The sequence below is a fragment of the Micromesistius poutassou genome (assembly GCF_964030765.1).
Source record: "Micromesistius poutassou genome assembly, chromosome: 13".
Taxonomy (NCBI): domain Eukaryota; kingdom Metazoa; phylum Chordata; class Actinopteri; order Gadiformes; family Gadidae; genus Micromesistius; species Micromesistius poutassou.
The window spans coordinates 13,630,979-13,645,643 of NC_140283.1; the positions used below are offsets into that span (position 1 = coordinate 13,630,979).

The 14,665-nt window shown below is 41.7% G+C and overlaps 2 protein-coding genes across 2 annotated transcripts; one reads left to right on the plus strand and one right to left on the minus strand.

Annotated features, from left to right (window-relative positions):
• Positions 1-1,583: 1,583 nt before the first annotated feature.
• On the plus strand, positions 1,584-2,475 carry LOC311357888 (uncharacterized protein; the record flags this gene model as incomplete). Its single annotated transcript, XM_084477905.1, has 3 exons — positions 1,584-1,679; positions 1,787-2,081; positions 2,286-2,475. The coding sequence occupies exons 1-3, from the start codon at positions 1,604-1,606 to the stop codon at positions 2,473-2,475; spliced, it is 561 nt and encodes a 186-aa protein (XP_084334031.1). The 5' UTR covers positions 1,584-1,603.
• Positions 2,476-10,275: 7,800 nt separating this feature from the next.
• On the minus strand, positions 10,276-13,128 carry rabl2 (RAB, member of RAS oncogene family-like 2; the record flags this gene model as incomplete). The annotated part of the gene is made up of 8 exons (XM_084477230.1): positions 10,276-10,512; positions 10,880-10,963; positions 11,467-11,564; positions 11,840-11,951; positions 12,440-12,519; positions 12,640-12,719; positions 12,865-12,894; positions 13,022-13,128. 8 exons carry the CDS (start codon positions 13,126-13,128, stop codon positions 10,423-10,425), a joined length of 681 nt encoding a protein of 226 aa, XP_084333356.1. The 3' UTR covers positions 10,276-10,422.
• Positions 13,129-14,665: the final 1,537 nt, after the last annotated feature.

Consider the following 14,665-nt stretch of genomic DNA (forward strand, 5'->3'; position numbering starts at 1 on the left):
ACCAGAGGACTTCTAGACACCAAGGGTTTCTTCAATGTGATAATCCATAGAAAATAAAGGGGGGCCCTCTAACAAGGACTGTTTTTATTTACCGACAGGCTACAGGAAAGGGGAAAAGAGGGGGGCTGCAGGGCATCTACTCCGAGAACTTGCACGCCGGCTTCTGCTCTCACACACAATAAATGGGCCATGGGTTGATGGGTGAACATTCATTTATTTTTATTTATGATTTTATTTGGTTGAAAAGTTTCCAGGATGCTGTGAATGTTGGTCCAAATAGGATCTACAGAGGGGCAACTCCAAAATATATATGAAAATGCTTTGTGTCCGTGTTTATGCCACATCGGGATTTGGATACACAACTAATACTTGTTAGTAGGATCAATTATCTATTGGTTTTTGTCTTATGGAATTTGTTGACAGAATATATCACTAGATTTATCCTTTCATATATGTCACTCAATATTTCTGATGTGACTTATTGAGTTGATGATGAATTGTCCGAGGGAGGGGGGGTCATGCAGGGTCAATTGCAGGGTCATGTCAAAATAAAATTATATCGCCGGGGGGGGGTTATGCATAAAGTGATCAGAGGTCCAAATCCCTCCGGTGGGTCTTAAAATAAATAACCAACAGTCCCTAAGTTACATAAGTTGCAAGTTACAAGTTGTAAGTTACTTGTGTCCATTGGGTTGAATTTGTTATTACCGTGTGCTTTGTGGAATGGTCTCAATGTTTTGTTTTATTTCATGTGAATAGCCTAGGCCTAATTTACTAGTAGGCCTTTTTTTCAGAAAGCAGATGTTCGTCACACTATGTCATTGATGTGAAATCTTAATGGAGGCTATCGGGTGACAGCGGCAGAGGGCTAACCTGCTGTGGGACTCCCAGCATCCTGCTCTTAAAGGTGACATATTATACCACCAGGTGGGAGTGGGATTAGACCTTACAAGCCGTTTTTAAAAAATCACAAGTGGGCGTGTGCACCTAGATGTACGATGGTAGACTGATCTATCCAGCGCACATCTAGGTGGACACGCCCACTTGTTCAAACGGCTTGCAACGGCTAATCGCATTCACACCTAGTGGTATAACATGTCACTTTTAAACACACTGACGCTGGAGGGGTGTTCTGACAGGCAGTGTGGCGTCGTTCTGATAGGCTTACCTTTTTTTTGTGATTATTAATATGCGTCTTCTCTCTCCCCTGCTCTCTGTCTCTCCTCTGCTCGCTGTCTCTCCCCTGCTCTCTGTCTCTCTCCCCTGCTCGCTGTCTCTCTCCCCTGCTCTCTGTCTCTCTCCCCCGGACCAGGGCAGGACGCCCGCCTACTACTACAACTGCTCCAGAAAGGGCCACTTTGGCCACGTGAGTCACCGCTTCAGTCTGCACCGCAGCATCCTCTCCTCTTGTCCCTCCCTCTATCTCTTTACCCTGCTCTCCCTTTCTTCATTTTCTCCAAAGCAAATAATGAATGAAATTTATGATCTAAAGATGAATATTATCAAAAAAAATAGCGAGCGTGTGCCCTTTTTGCAAGATCAGTATTAGGTGTTTGTGTGTGTCTCAGGCATGTACACAGTGTCGGATGTGTAATGGGACAGCATGCCCTTCATCAATCACTACGACACTCCCGTCAACTTCAACCAGAGGGAGCACAGGGTGAAGTGGAAGGTCAAAGGTAAGCTCTGTCTCTCTTCTCCTCTGACACACAGCACCCTGACCCCACTAGTTTCAGAATGCCACTGAATAACGTTGTGATTTTATTTACTATTCCCCCCCGTCCAGAACTTGAGGAAGCCGGCCTGCTCGGCACCACACCCAAACCCCCCCGCTGCCCCGGGACCACCGAAGAAGGGGCAGAGGACCAGCCACTACTACAAGTAGAAGAACCACCACCGGCAGCAGGAGAACGCCAACACCCACCCCTCCTCCTGCCGGAGGAGGGGCCCGGCTCCAGCTCCACCCACACCCACACCCACACCCACGCCCCGCTGGCCGGCCGTCGTCTTCAAGACCAAGATGTCCGCCAAGCTGAAGCCGACGCCCGTCAGCAGCGCCGCCAACCAGTGGAAGCCCAAGCGTGACGTCCCCGCCACCAAGGCTCCGCCCTCCTCCTCCTCCTCCTCCTCCACCACCGGCGGTGCCGCCACACCACAGAAACGCACGTTCTACGAGGAGGAGTGCTTCTCCCGGGGCGGGGAAGAGAAGGCGGCGAAGAAGAGCAGGAACAGGAACAGGAACAAGAAGAACCCCAACCGGCTGAACTGGGGAGTGGCGGCGACAGAGCCGTGCATGTCGCCCTTGTAGCGCGAGTCCTACACCCCGCAGCAGCTGTACGGCGGGCGGGGAAGGAGAAGGGGAAGAGGGCCAGCGGAACGAAGAAGAGGTCATCTAAAGGCGGCGGCACAGACATGTACCCCACCGACGAAAACCTCTTCACCATCAAGCAGAGGAAAGGGAAACGCAAGCAGTAGAGCGACACGGTTACCGCTACAGAGCTGAGCTGTTGGTCTTGTCAGCCCGAATTCTGTTGGTTTATATGAACACACAACACAACACAACTGGTTGAAACACTGCAGTAGCAGAAACCTCAAAGATGAATGGAAGGCAGGTTCAGAATAAATGTGGAGATGTTTCTTCATGGCCTTCTAAGTGGGTTGGTTTATTTACTTCCATGATGTTAAGTCAAGTGAAGGCAAGTTAACCAAAATTGATATTAATAAGTGGCTGTCAAAGGAACCGATTGTTAATGTTTTACCTTAATTTCCTTATGAGTCTGCTCAACCTCTGTTCAAATAAAAAAGTTTTTGGCTTGTAAATCTGTCAAGCCTATAGACTTTGGTTTCTCATTTACTTTAATGCTGTGCGTTTGCAAGTTCCAACTTGGAGATTGAATATAGTATAGGAGACTACCATTGTGCCTCTGATATAAGCTGGTAGTTTTCAGTGCTTTACAGTCTGCTTATTCTTGTAATAGGCCTATAAAACAGTCTACTGCAACACCTTGTGGTTATATTCTGCTAATCAAGTTCTCGAATGGAGGACCAAGCAGAGGAATCATTCACGTTGGAAGTAATCTCTTCAACTCACTAAACTCCATGCTTATTTTCATATTTTTTTTACTATTCAGTAGCTTTTCAATTTGTTTTTCATGATTGATGGACGTGATATTAAATATTGATTTGATCCAATGATGGCCGTTTATCTGTTAACTGTCTTGAAATTTCACGTTTTTCTGGACACGCATATGTCATATTTTGTGTGCCTACTATAACTAGCTTGTATAGTCTTATATCTTTACTGAAGCGAGTTTAAAGGCTGTCATAATGTTGACCATAACTGTAAATGCACACCAGTCAACCACCAGCAAGTCCCAGAGACAGAGTTGGGTCAGATATGGGAAAGGTATATTAATTATGTTACTTACATTTGACATGCTTTATGTTGTGTGTTTTTCAACGAATGTTTACTTTGCTAAGCAACGTGGAACCAGTCAGCTTCAGATATGATCCATCTTGTGGAATCTGCGCAGTCAGAAGAGCTTTGGGCCCGGTTTCCCGATAACGTCCAGTCTTAACGCGCTACAAAGACTCCTACGTTTAGACGTATCATTTGTTTACCTACATAGGCATGGTTCCCGAATGGTCTCCTACGACCAGTTCAGTAATGCATTACATTACTGGCGTGAGATTCTGTAGAATCTTGTAATGCATACCTTATAGCAGGGTCCGCGGGCGTAAATGTTGACGGGGGGACGGACGGACCGACGATCGGGATTGACGGGGGTGGGGGACGCGTGTTTTTTGTTTTTTTGGCCGTGAGAAATTGGATGTGTGGCGTGTGTCACACGGTGAAACCGTGCAAGTTGGCAGCTCTGAAATGTATAAATCGAATTACGTGGGAGCCAGAGGGAACCAAGCTCCCAAAAAGGCAACAAAGTCAAAAAACTGAGGGGGTCTCTCATATATCTGAAGGTGTCTGCCATATTTGGCATTGTAATTTCATCTTAAACAACGCTCATTATCCATCCCCGTGCGGTCTTACCTATTATTAAATAATAAAAAAATAATAATTATAAAAATATATATAAATATATATAAAAACAGATTTAAAAAAAGATATTAAAAAAATATGAAAAAAAAAAATTTATACAAAAAAAAATTATAAAAAAAAAATTGTATAAAAAAAATTATATAAAAAAATTTATTAAAAAAAAAATTATATAAAAAAAATTATAAAAAAAAAATTATAAATTAAAAAAATAATAATAAAAAAAAATGGACCTGCGCACAAATGTTTTTTTTTGGATCTGCGCGCGCATCTTTTTTTTGGACATGCGCACGCGCATCTTTTTTTGGATCTGCGCGCGCATCTTTTTTTTGGACATGCGCACGCGCATCTTTTTTTGGATCTGCGCGCGCATCATTTTTTTGGACATGCGCACGCGCATCTTTTTTTGGATCTGCGCGCGCATCATTTTTTTGGACATGCGCACGCGCATCTTTTTTTGGACCTGCGCGCGCATGTCCAAAAAAAGATGCGCGTACGCATGTTTAAAAAAAAGATGCGCGCGCAGATCCAAAAAAAGATGCGCGTGCGCATGTCCAAAAAAATGATGCGCGCGCAGATCCAAAAAAAGATGCGCGTGCGCATGTCCAAAAAAAAGATGCGCGCGCAGATCCAAAAAAAAACATTTGTGCGCAGGTCCGTTTTTTTTTTTATTATTATTTTTTTAATTTATAATTTTTTTTTAATTTTTTTTTTTTAATAAATTTTTTCATATAATTTTTTTTTAATATAATTTTTTTTTATATATATTTTTTTTCATAATTTTTTTTTAGATACATTTTTTTATATCATTTTTCATTCATTCATTCATCATTATTATTTTTTTATTATTATTTTTTAACTGTCTTCTAAATTAAGGAAATGATACAGGGAAACGAATAAACCATTACACGCCACGAGTGAACTTAATAAGCGATCGAAGTACTTTTTTCAACCACCGCCTCTTTCCCTTGACATTTAGTTTTCACCTGACAAATGCGACCGATGTAATTAAGGCAACCCGGTCTCACAGGAATCCGTGAAATGAGTCAGTCTACGTGACGTATAGTAGGCTAGCCTATATTTTAATCTAACATCTTTAATGGTAAGAGACTGCACGGGGATGGATGAGTGTTGTTTAAGATGAAATTACAATGCCAAATATGGCAGACACCTTCAGATATGAGACCCCTCAGTTTTTTGACTTTTTGGAAGCTCGGTTCCCTCTGGCTCCCACGTAGGCCTAATTCAAACACTGATTTATACATTTGCAGGGCATGTTAAATAAGTGCGGTGTAAAACCAAATATAATACCGTTAGCATCTACAACTTGTATTTAATAAGCCTAAATTGTTGTGCTGTATCCTGATTGGCTGAAGAGAAATAGCCACATCGTTGCGTTCTAAAACTGGACCTGGCGATTTGACATGTTCAATCTTTGCGGACTCCTTGCAACGGCATCAGCCGCCTTGCGACGACCAGTTCACACTGCTGCAACTTTTCCCCTGCGACGTCCCAAAAGAGTCTCGTTGCGTCGCGAATCTTTGGTCTGAACCGTCTTGGTAGGGCTATAGGAGACCGTCTATGTGGTATAAGGTGACCAGATTTCTGAGACAAAATCTGGAGACATTTTCAGCGGTGTAAAAACCTCCAAACATGTAGTGTTTTTGTCATAGAAAAACTAAAACGGGGACACTGCCCTTACCATTCACAAAGCAGTTTCTCTCACTCTAATTCCAAAATTGCAATTGATTAATAATTATGTTTTTTTTTAGTAGTAAATTCTAGCTGAGATCAAGAACATCCTTAAAATCACTTCACTTCACCCAAACCAAGGCCTCCTCCTTACACCATATGATTTTCACAAGATTTGGGGAAGACATGGAAAATGGAAAATGCCACACTTCAAGTTGAATGACAACTTCAGGTTATATGGTTTTAGAAAATATATGGTTTTAAGGGGGTTGAATCAGTTTTCCCTAAATGTGGGTGGGAAGTAGCAAGCAGCTAACCTGCCATATATTGTTGTATATTGTACAATATTAATATCTTATTGTGAATGGTCCCTAACTTGAAATATGTGAATTATTAAAAAATATATAGGCTTACATTACAAATGAAGGCCAACATACCTTAAACCTTATTTACCTATAACCCAATGTATTATACATGGGCAGCACAGTAATGAGGTTGGGACATGTGTCATGCCATACACTGATTTATCTTTAGACACTGTCAATTCCATGTAAAAGTGGGTGTGACCCACCAAAGAGTTTTTAGTGAAAAACTGGTTGCACAATTCAGAAACAGGAAGTTTTAATACAATGGTCTTTACAAAAACCAACACACACACACACACACACACACACACACACACACACACACACACACACACACACACACACACACACACACACACACACACACACACACACACACACACACACCTCCCCCAAGCACACACAGAATTGCTACAGTTGGGACACAACATGCAAAACAGCTGTGTCTGTCAGACAAACAGATCTGTGATCATATACACACATCGTAGATAATACACATATCAATTCAACATTAAATAACATATACAGCATGATAAACGGTAACACTAGCCTAGGTAATAGTAGCCGCGTTTACATGGACACTTTACATATTTACATTTTTACATATTTTTTTTACATATTTACTTTACATATACACTTATTCCGATTGGTTTGGGGTGGGTGCGGGTAACTTAGAGAGATGGCATCAGCAGCTGCAGTAGTTCGCAATTGGTCCGTCTGTACTTTTATGCAACCCGAACTTGCACTGTCAAGGAAAATTGCTTTTTTGCCTGATTCACATGTGTATCACTCTGCAAGTAGTCCGGTAACTTATCAAACCCAGCGGATTCGGTTGCTTAGCGACGTCAACGTCTTTGGCGGACTATTTCTCTGGTGATCAACACTACGAATGGTAACAAATAAATTGTCAAAAGACACACCGTGTGAAGTTATTTTTTCGTTTCGGCAAAGTAGCCGTGTAATAATGTAGCCTATAGAACGTCGCCGGTTATTATCTAAAATAAGCCCCTTAAGGGAGAAGCAAGACACCTCCGCTTCAAGTCGGGGTCCGGTTCGCCCTGTCGGGGCCTACCATAATTTCCCGCATATACGGCATTTCAGAATGTTAGTAAACAATAGCCGTAACGACACTTCCGGGTGGCAGAACGAGCGGCTACCACTGACCAGAAGCCATCCAGCCGGCTGTAAACACAAATAATAATAATAAATAATAATAAATAAATAACAATAAAGACTATGTCACACAGTCAACAAAAGATTGTTGTTGATCTGAAGTTGAAACGATGACGAAAACTATATTAATATAATATAATATATTATATATATATATATATATATATTAATGAGACGTCCCGTAGCACCCCGCAAGAAGAAAATCATTAATTCAAGCCATTTACTCTGTTTTTCTCGATCGTGGAAGGGTTTGTTTACTAGTGGTGCCAACGGAGAATGCATCGGCTTTTGCCACCCGGAAGAACATAGTGTGACGTCATGGTGAATTGCCGTATAGGCCGCATCATGGATAAACCGCAAGCCTTTCATTTATGTATTTAAAAAAGCAGAATAAGCCGCACCCATATAGGCCACACAAGTTTCAAATGCGCTAATTATGTAATGAATAGGCATATAAAACCCTTCAGCCAAGTGATCACTGCAAATCGATGTTAAGCTTGAACTTGCTTTCCCCCCCTTTAAGACCAACTAGGTCTACTGCTTGGCACGCATTATTTTTGTGCAGCAGCTATGGACCTGTCTTTCTTTAGGCCTAAGCTACTGTCTCCGAGTGCGTGTCGCTGTTTAAAACCCGACGAGGTGTTCACCAATGAGCTAGTTTACCATAATAAGACCGCCATACGAATCTGGAAAAAATGAATAAAGACAGCGAGGATGCAGGGAGTTCAGCAAGGCTACAGCTGAAGATCAAGGTAAATAGGTGCTGATAGGCCTATATTTAAACGTCAGCATTAGAGGAATTGACGTGTTCCCCGATGGACAAATTTAACGCACAACTGTGTGTTTATGCTGAGACTGCTTTGCTTTTTGCTACCTGTCTGTGTGCGCCGTGCGGGCTTTGCGCACCGTCAAGGGAAAGAGGCGGTGGTTGAAAAAAATATTTCGACCGCTTATTAAGTTCACTCGTTGCTTATAATGGTTTATTCGTTTCCCAGTATTTCATTAATTTAGAAGACAGTTTTGTTAAAAAAAAATTTTTTTGGTGAAACACAACACTGCCAATGTGGCAGTTCCATGCGCAACGGGGATTTATAAAGGTTACTGTAGGCCTACAGTGGCGGAGAATGCGTCAGGAGCTGAATCACCACTACGGTAGAGCTAAGAAGTTTCTACGAGCGCTTCAGACCAACCTTACCAACAAACGATACAAACAAAACCAACAAAATACATAAAAATGCCAAATAGTGATAACACGCCCATTAAGTCGCCGCCGGTCCAGATGTGTCAGGTGTGCGCGAGAGAACGTTCGCTTACCACTTTTGGAAATGCCATGTATACAGTACGTTCGGATCGCATGACAGGAATAGATCTATTCCGATTAGAAATCTATTCGGAACAGAAGTGTCCATGTAAACGCGGCTTTGACTATAATGGTTTCTAATGTCTTCGGTGAACGTTTTTATTGCCGTGCCGCTTCCGTGACGGTTTTGGTGGAAATTGCCCTTCACTCAACATTCCGAAAATATCTATCTGCGTCTCTATGTTGCGTATTTCCTCATCTGTCTCTATGCCGCTCTGACAACGTTGCCCCTGGCAACCGATAGCCGTGGATGCCATCACGGCGGACGGCTCAAACCCCTCCCCAAAAATCACGTGACTCCTCATTCTCAATTCCGTTGCATCCACAACATCCGCATCAATCGATGAAAGATTGGAGCATTGGAGTCACAGACAAATAGGAACGACGAATAAGAAAGGCGTCGAAAACCGGTGCGTTAGCCTACTGGAGAAAGAGAGCGTCTTTTTTTTGCTTAATTTCACATCTAACAAACACTGGGACAAATGTAGTTGATTTCTGTGGAGGACCCTATAATGTTCAGCTAACACTTGTCAATAATAAGTGTTACGAGAGTAGCGTATGTGTGTGCGCGAAAATGGCAGTGTGCGTGTGTGTGTGTGTGTGTGTGTGTGTGTGTGTGTGTGTGTGTGTGTGTGTGTGTGTGTGTGTGTGTGTGTGTGTGTGTGTGTGTGTGTGTGTGTGTGAGTGGACGAGCGAGGAGAGCGAGCGTTAGCGTGTGTCAGTTTAGTGAAGTAATGAACGAGTCTGGTTGTCTCTGTGCCAACGTGTAGTAGGCCTACTGTAAAGTTAGTAAAACTAAGAATAAAGTGCACAGCCTTTCAATAATCGGCGGCCGCTTCATTCAGACGATATTCCGACCTATAGGTCTATAAGCAGACCCACTGCTGGTCAAAGGGAAAGGTGTTACCCCCAAGAGAACATCGACGTCTCCCCTGTGCTCTCGACTACGGTCTGGGAGCCTCAGCCGACAGCAGGAAAGGTGTAACACAATAATAAAAAATAAACATTTTCTATATACGCGTGCAGCTGTGAACTTAAAACAGAGGATTCATCCTAGGAAAAACACTTATTGTGTCTGCTCCTTTTATGTACCAGGGAAAATAAGACTGAAAATAAGAATGCAAAAGGGTCTAAAACGGAACAACTAAACAAAATTATATACACCTTTTTTTATTAGATATGTTCCATCAAAAGTCATACTTTAACAACAACACGACAGCAGCTAAAACACATGGATCCCTAGAATAATTTCACACATCGCTCCACTCAAACATCAGGTGTCCCTGTGAGGAGTAGTGGTCCCAATCCCAGGCACGGTTTGCTTTGTGTGTATGCGTGTGCAGTGCACTTATACACATCTCCAAACTTCACATTTCCATTACAGTACACAAATGACCAGATATACATTGAATCGGTATTGTGTTAAATACAAATGCACTGGTCTTAATGTAAATATATCGCATGTTACACAAAGAATATGAGGTCTACATGCCGACGCCACCACCCTGGTCAACATCTTTGAAGAAGAGCAGCACTACGGTAAACACACAACACTGTAGCTGCAGGCTGAGCACTGTAGCTGCAGGCTGGGGGGAGGGGGGGCACTAAGAGACACAAAGAATATTCTTCACGGCAGTGTTGAGATAAAACAGTCACAGTTGTAAATGGAAATCCAGGTGATGGATTTTAAAGCCTCTAAAGACAGTCCTCCCTGCTGCGGTTCTGTAGGCATGCTCCATGCATGGTGGGTGGGGTTGGGTCTCGATGAGGACGTTAGCGGACTAGAGGTCATCATCCTTTAAGGCCAGGTTGGGGCTGTCTGACTTCACCGCATCACAAGCTGGGTCTTCTTTTTTCTCCAGCTCAAAGTTCTGAAAGTCCATGATAACACACGGTAGTTACATTTAGATTTCTTTATAGATTTATAAAAAATATTATAGAGTGCCTCATATATAGACAAAAACGGTATACTTTGTAGCTCCCACTCCCCTTTAATGAAACTCTTCCATATGATTATGATTATAGTAATGTACCCTAACTTTACAGAGAGCGATATGTTGTTATTTCTCTTTCTTCTGAAAAATCACAAACGTACTTATTGTAAGACGCATTGGATAAAAGATTCTGCTAAATGTAAATGCAAATAATTTCAATGAGGTCAGACTGCGTTACTAATGAAAACATGGATTTGGGATGAACTTGATCCTTGTGATCACTATATAACAACTAACAAAGTACCTCAAGTTCCTGCATGACTTCATCCATGAAGTCGCTGGGATTTTGTTTATAGTCCACGGCTCTCTTGATCATTTCTCTGAACATCTGTGGTCAAGACAAGGAGTGATTATATTTCATGTGACTAAATTAAAAAAGTAGTAACATATGAGATGAGATAACTCAATTTGAAGAGTAAAGGTGCAGTGAGAATAATTAAAAAATATAAAAAATAATTGATTCATATGTATGTATTATTTTGTAGAATATAACCCAATGAAAATAGGAATCTGGTTTTTGATATTTTAGAATGAGCCCTTTATATCTACATAGGGAGTGGGTACGCTCCCTACTGCACCGCCATGTTTCTAAAGTAGCCAACAACGAACAAACGCTCAAGTTTGGTCATAATCTCTATCTTACTTGTAAACTATGACCTACACAGATGAAATAAGGAAATACAGTTTCTATCAAGGAAAGGAAAGGAACTACATCCCTTGACACAAATCTGCAACCTTACCACTGGATGCCACCAAATCCTACACATTGCACCTTTAGGTAAGGTCCTGGAGGGAATGGGGTGTGTAGTTCTATGACACTAGAAACATTACCTTCACTACATTTGTTCCATTGGCTGCAGACACAAAGTAGAAGGGGAGTCCCTGCTTCTTGCCGAAGTTAAAGCTTTTTTGGGTCACCTTCAGGTCAGCTGTGGACACAATGAAAAATTAGGCCAGTTTTTATTCACCATAACCTTGCCACTTCAACGTATCACTTCATCCTGAATCAACAAATGGAACAAAGCTTCTCTGTTTGAACGGTTAGTGTGAAATGCTGACTCGGAGCGGTCAAAAAATATAAAGACGGTGATGTTCGAAAATATTATTCTTAAAAGAAAAGTCTGTAATATGTTATATATTCCATTCTAAGATATTGCGTCCCCGTACAATCGGCATGTTAACAACTATAAAACTGCTAACCCACCATCGATTTTGTTGGCTACCACACAACATGGAATCTCAGGTCTGTACTCTCTCAGCTCCTTGTACCAGCTGGTGAGGTTCTTGTACGTGATCTTTCTCTGGACATCAAAGACCTGGAAGAAAACCCAGGAGACCGAAACAACAAGAAAAATTATATGGCATTTGGAGCAGTATGACACTAAAGATGGTAGGGTGCTTGATGGGATATGACACATGAGCAGGTGGGCATTTGTAGCGGTAGGACACTAAAAATGATGGGGTGCCTGGTATGGTAGGACAAGAAAAACTGCAGGGCATTTGGACCAGTAGGACAATGAACATAATGGGGCATTTGGTGTGGCATGGAGTACGAAACAAGGTGTGGAATTTGGAGTGGTAGGACACAAATAGCTCTTGTGAATAATATAGCACAAATAGCTCTTGTCAAATGTGGTTCACCTAATCCACATCTTCTATGAGTTTCTCTATGATTTGGTTTGTTCATATATCCATTACATTAGTAATGTGTTTCCCTTATGCACCGTGAGTGGACCATTTCAGTTGTAATTTAAACCTTATAAAAACAAAATAAAGCAGTGGAGTGCTGTAACTGATTTCTTACCATGATACAAGCATGTGCTTTATGGTAATATGACGGATGCATGCTCAGGAACCTCTCCTGGCCGGCGGTGTCCCAGAAATCTGCAAGACAAAACCAAACCAAGGGACCACAACATTGAATGAGTCAACTGTAGAACCAGCTTTCCTTATTCGGTTCTATATAATCAATTTTTTTTTTACAGAAGAGAAGCTGAAACCTACCAACCACAACAGACTTGTCTTCTACAGTAGTCAAGTACTTGTAGAGAGTCAGAGCATATGTAGACACCTGTTGGGGGCGACTGGAGCAAGGTTAAGAATCGTATCCACTCAAGACGGACTATGAGGTATGATTATTATGAATAAGACGTAATCACCTCTGTAGTGCTGAACCAGAAATCAAGTCATGTCTACTTTTTAAAAACACGGATATAACTTAAAGGATACTATTCGTCCATAAGAAACCTCTCCATCAGCCTAAATCAACGAGAAAAGGCAACAGCCAGTGACCAACATGCAGAAATATGACAAACATTACAACACACAATATGAATGCATCGATCGTTATGGCTTCAGGACATGTGCGGATATAGTCACTACCTACTTTGATTTGCCAACAGCACTGTCTCCTAAACAAATGATCTTGACTTGCTCGTCAGAATCATATTTGTCCTGGTCCAATTCAGGGATGCTGCTGGCGTCCCCAGCCATGGTACCTTCACTTCAGTGAATGGACGTGTTGACACAGAAATGGTCCAAGGTTTCAGTGTTCAGTATCCTGACTCTTTTTGCTGTCAACTTAGCTTCCCTCTGGTAAGCTAACGAAGAGTCACATCGGATTGTTTATGAATGATACCGTTGAATTGACTTGTTCTTCGTCCATGTATGGCAATCTCTTCTTTTGGTGGACATCGTATGATCAGAGAAATGGTCATTCATCGTATCAAATCATACCGAAGACTCATAGTCCCTGTAACGTTAACTTAACATTTGCATCGCACTCGCCCCATTCCAATGTAATAACAGTTAATAGTTGGCTAGCGAGGTCGATAATTTCGTTAACAGCCTGAAGACGAAAACCAGCGTTTAAATATCGGCGAATTTGTAATGTAAGTAATACAGAGGAAAACGCGTCAAATCGTTGCTACCTATCTTGATTAGAATTAGGTTTGCGTGTATGCTTCCAACAGCTTTGGTTTCTATGCAACGGAGACGCCCGAAGGACCACTCGGCAATACGTCACGTATAAGTTGGTCCTAAAAGGTGCCTGTCAAAAACAACTATGTACTGCAGTTTGATTGCCTTTTTGTGGTCCACGGCTTCAACTACACATGAATAATTATCGCATTTTCAGAAACATTCTTCCATTGTGAATTTATTTTTTTATTTATTAATCAATCATGTTTTCCAAATTTTAAACGAAACTGGAAAATTCAGTTTCTGCAGAAAATGCGGTGAGTGCTGTAGTGCAAAATGCGGTGGAACATTTGTTTTAATAAAGCAACGTAAGAATGATAAATGATAAATGGCTTAAATCAAGTGAAAAGATATTAACAGAGTTCAAAAGCCTAATTAGAGCAAACAATGTAAACATACACACCATTTAAAACTAGAAAATGCATTTCCTGCAGAAAATGTCAAACAGTGGCAGCTGCTGGTCTTTCAAAGAGGGGAAGCTAATTTTCAGCAACATATAAATTTATGTGTATGTGTGTGTGTGTGTGTGTGTGTGTGTGTGTGTGTGTGTGTGTGTGTGTGTAAATTATGCTCTCTGTTCCTTTTATGCTCTGTCAAACCAACTAGCTGTCTTTTCCACTGACTTGACCAGTGTCCTCTCAATGTGCCAGCAGAGCTAGGCTGCTTAAACGGCCTTGGCCCATTGTGTTACGGGTAGGACTTGAGCCGCTTTAAACAGGAGAAGCTCCTTTCTACACCTGCAGATGTAGCTGTAGCTCCAATTGTTTCCACTAATGAGAACAGTTTGTAAAGCTGAGCCATTGCACTGTCCAACTCCATGTCTTTAAGGAACACCAAGAAATCACACAGCATTCCCTTGACCCCCTGCAAGTCCTGATCTGAATACAGGACTTGAAGTTCAGACCTCAGGCTCCCTGAATCAAAGTGATGGCCAACTACCAAAACGATATTAAACTTGAACAAGGAAATGTGGGAATTATGTTAAACCGAAGCAAGGAATTGTGTGAATATGTGTATGAAATGTACGATGAAAATTGTCAAGCAATTTCGC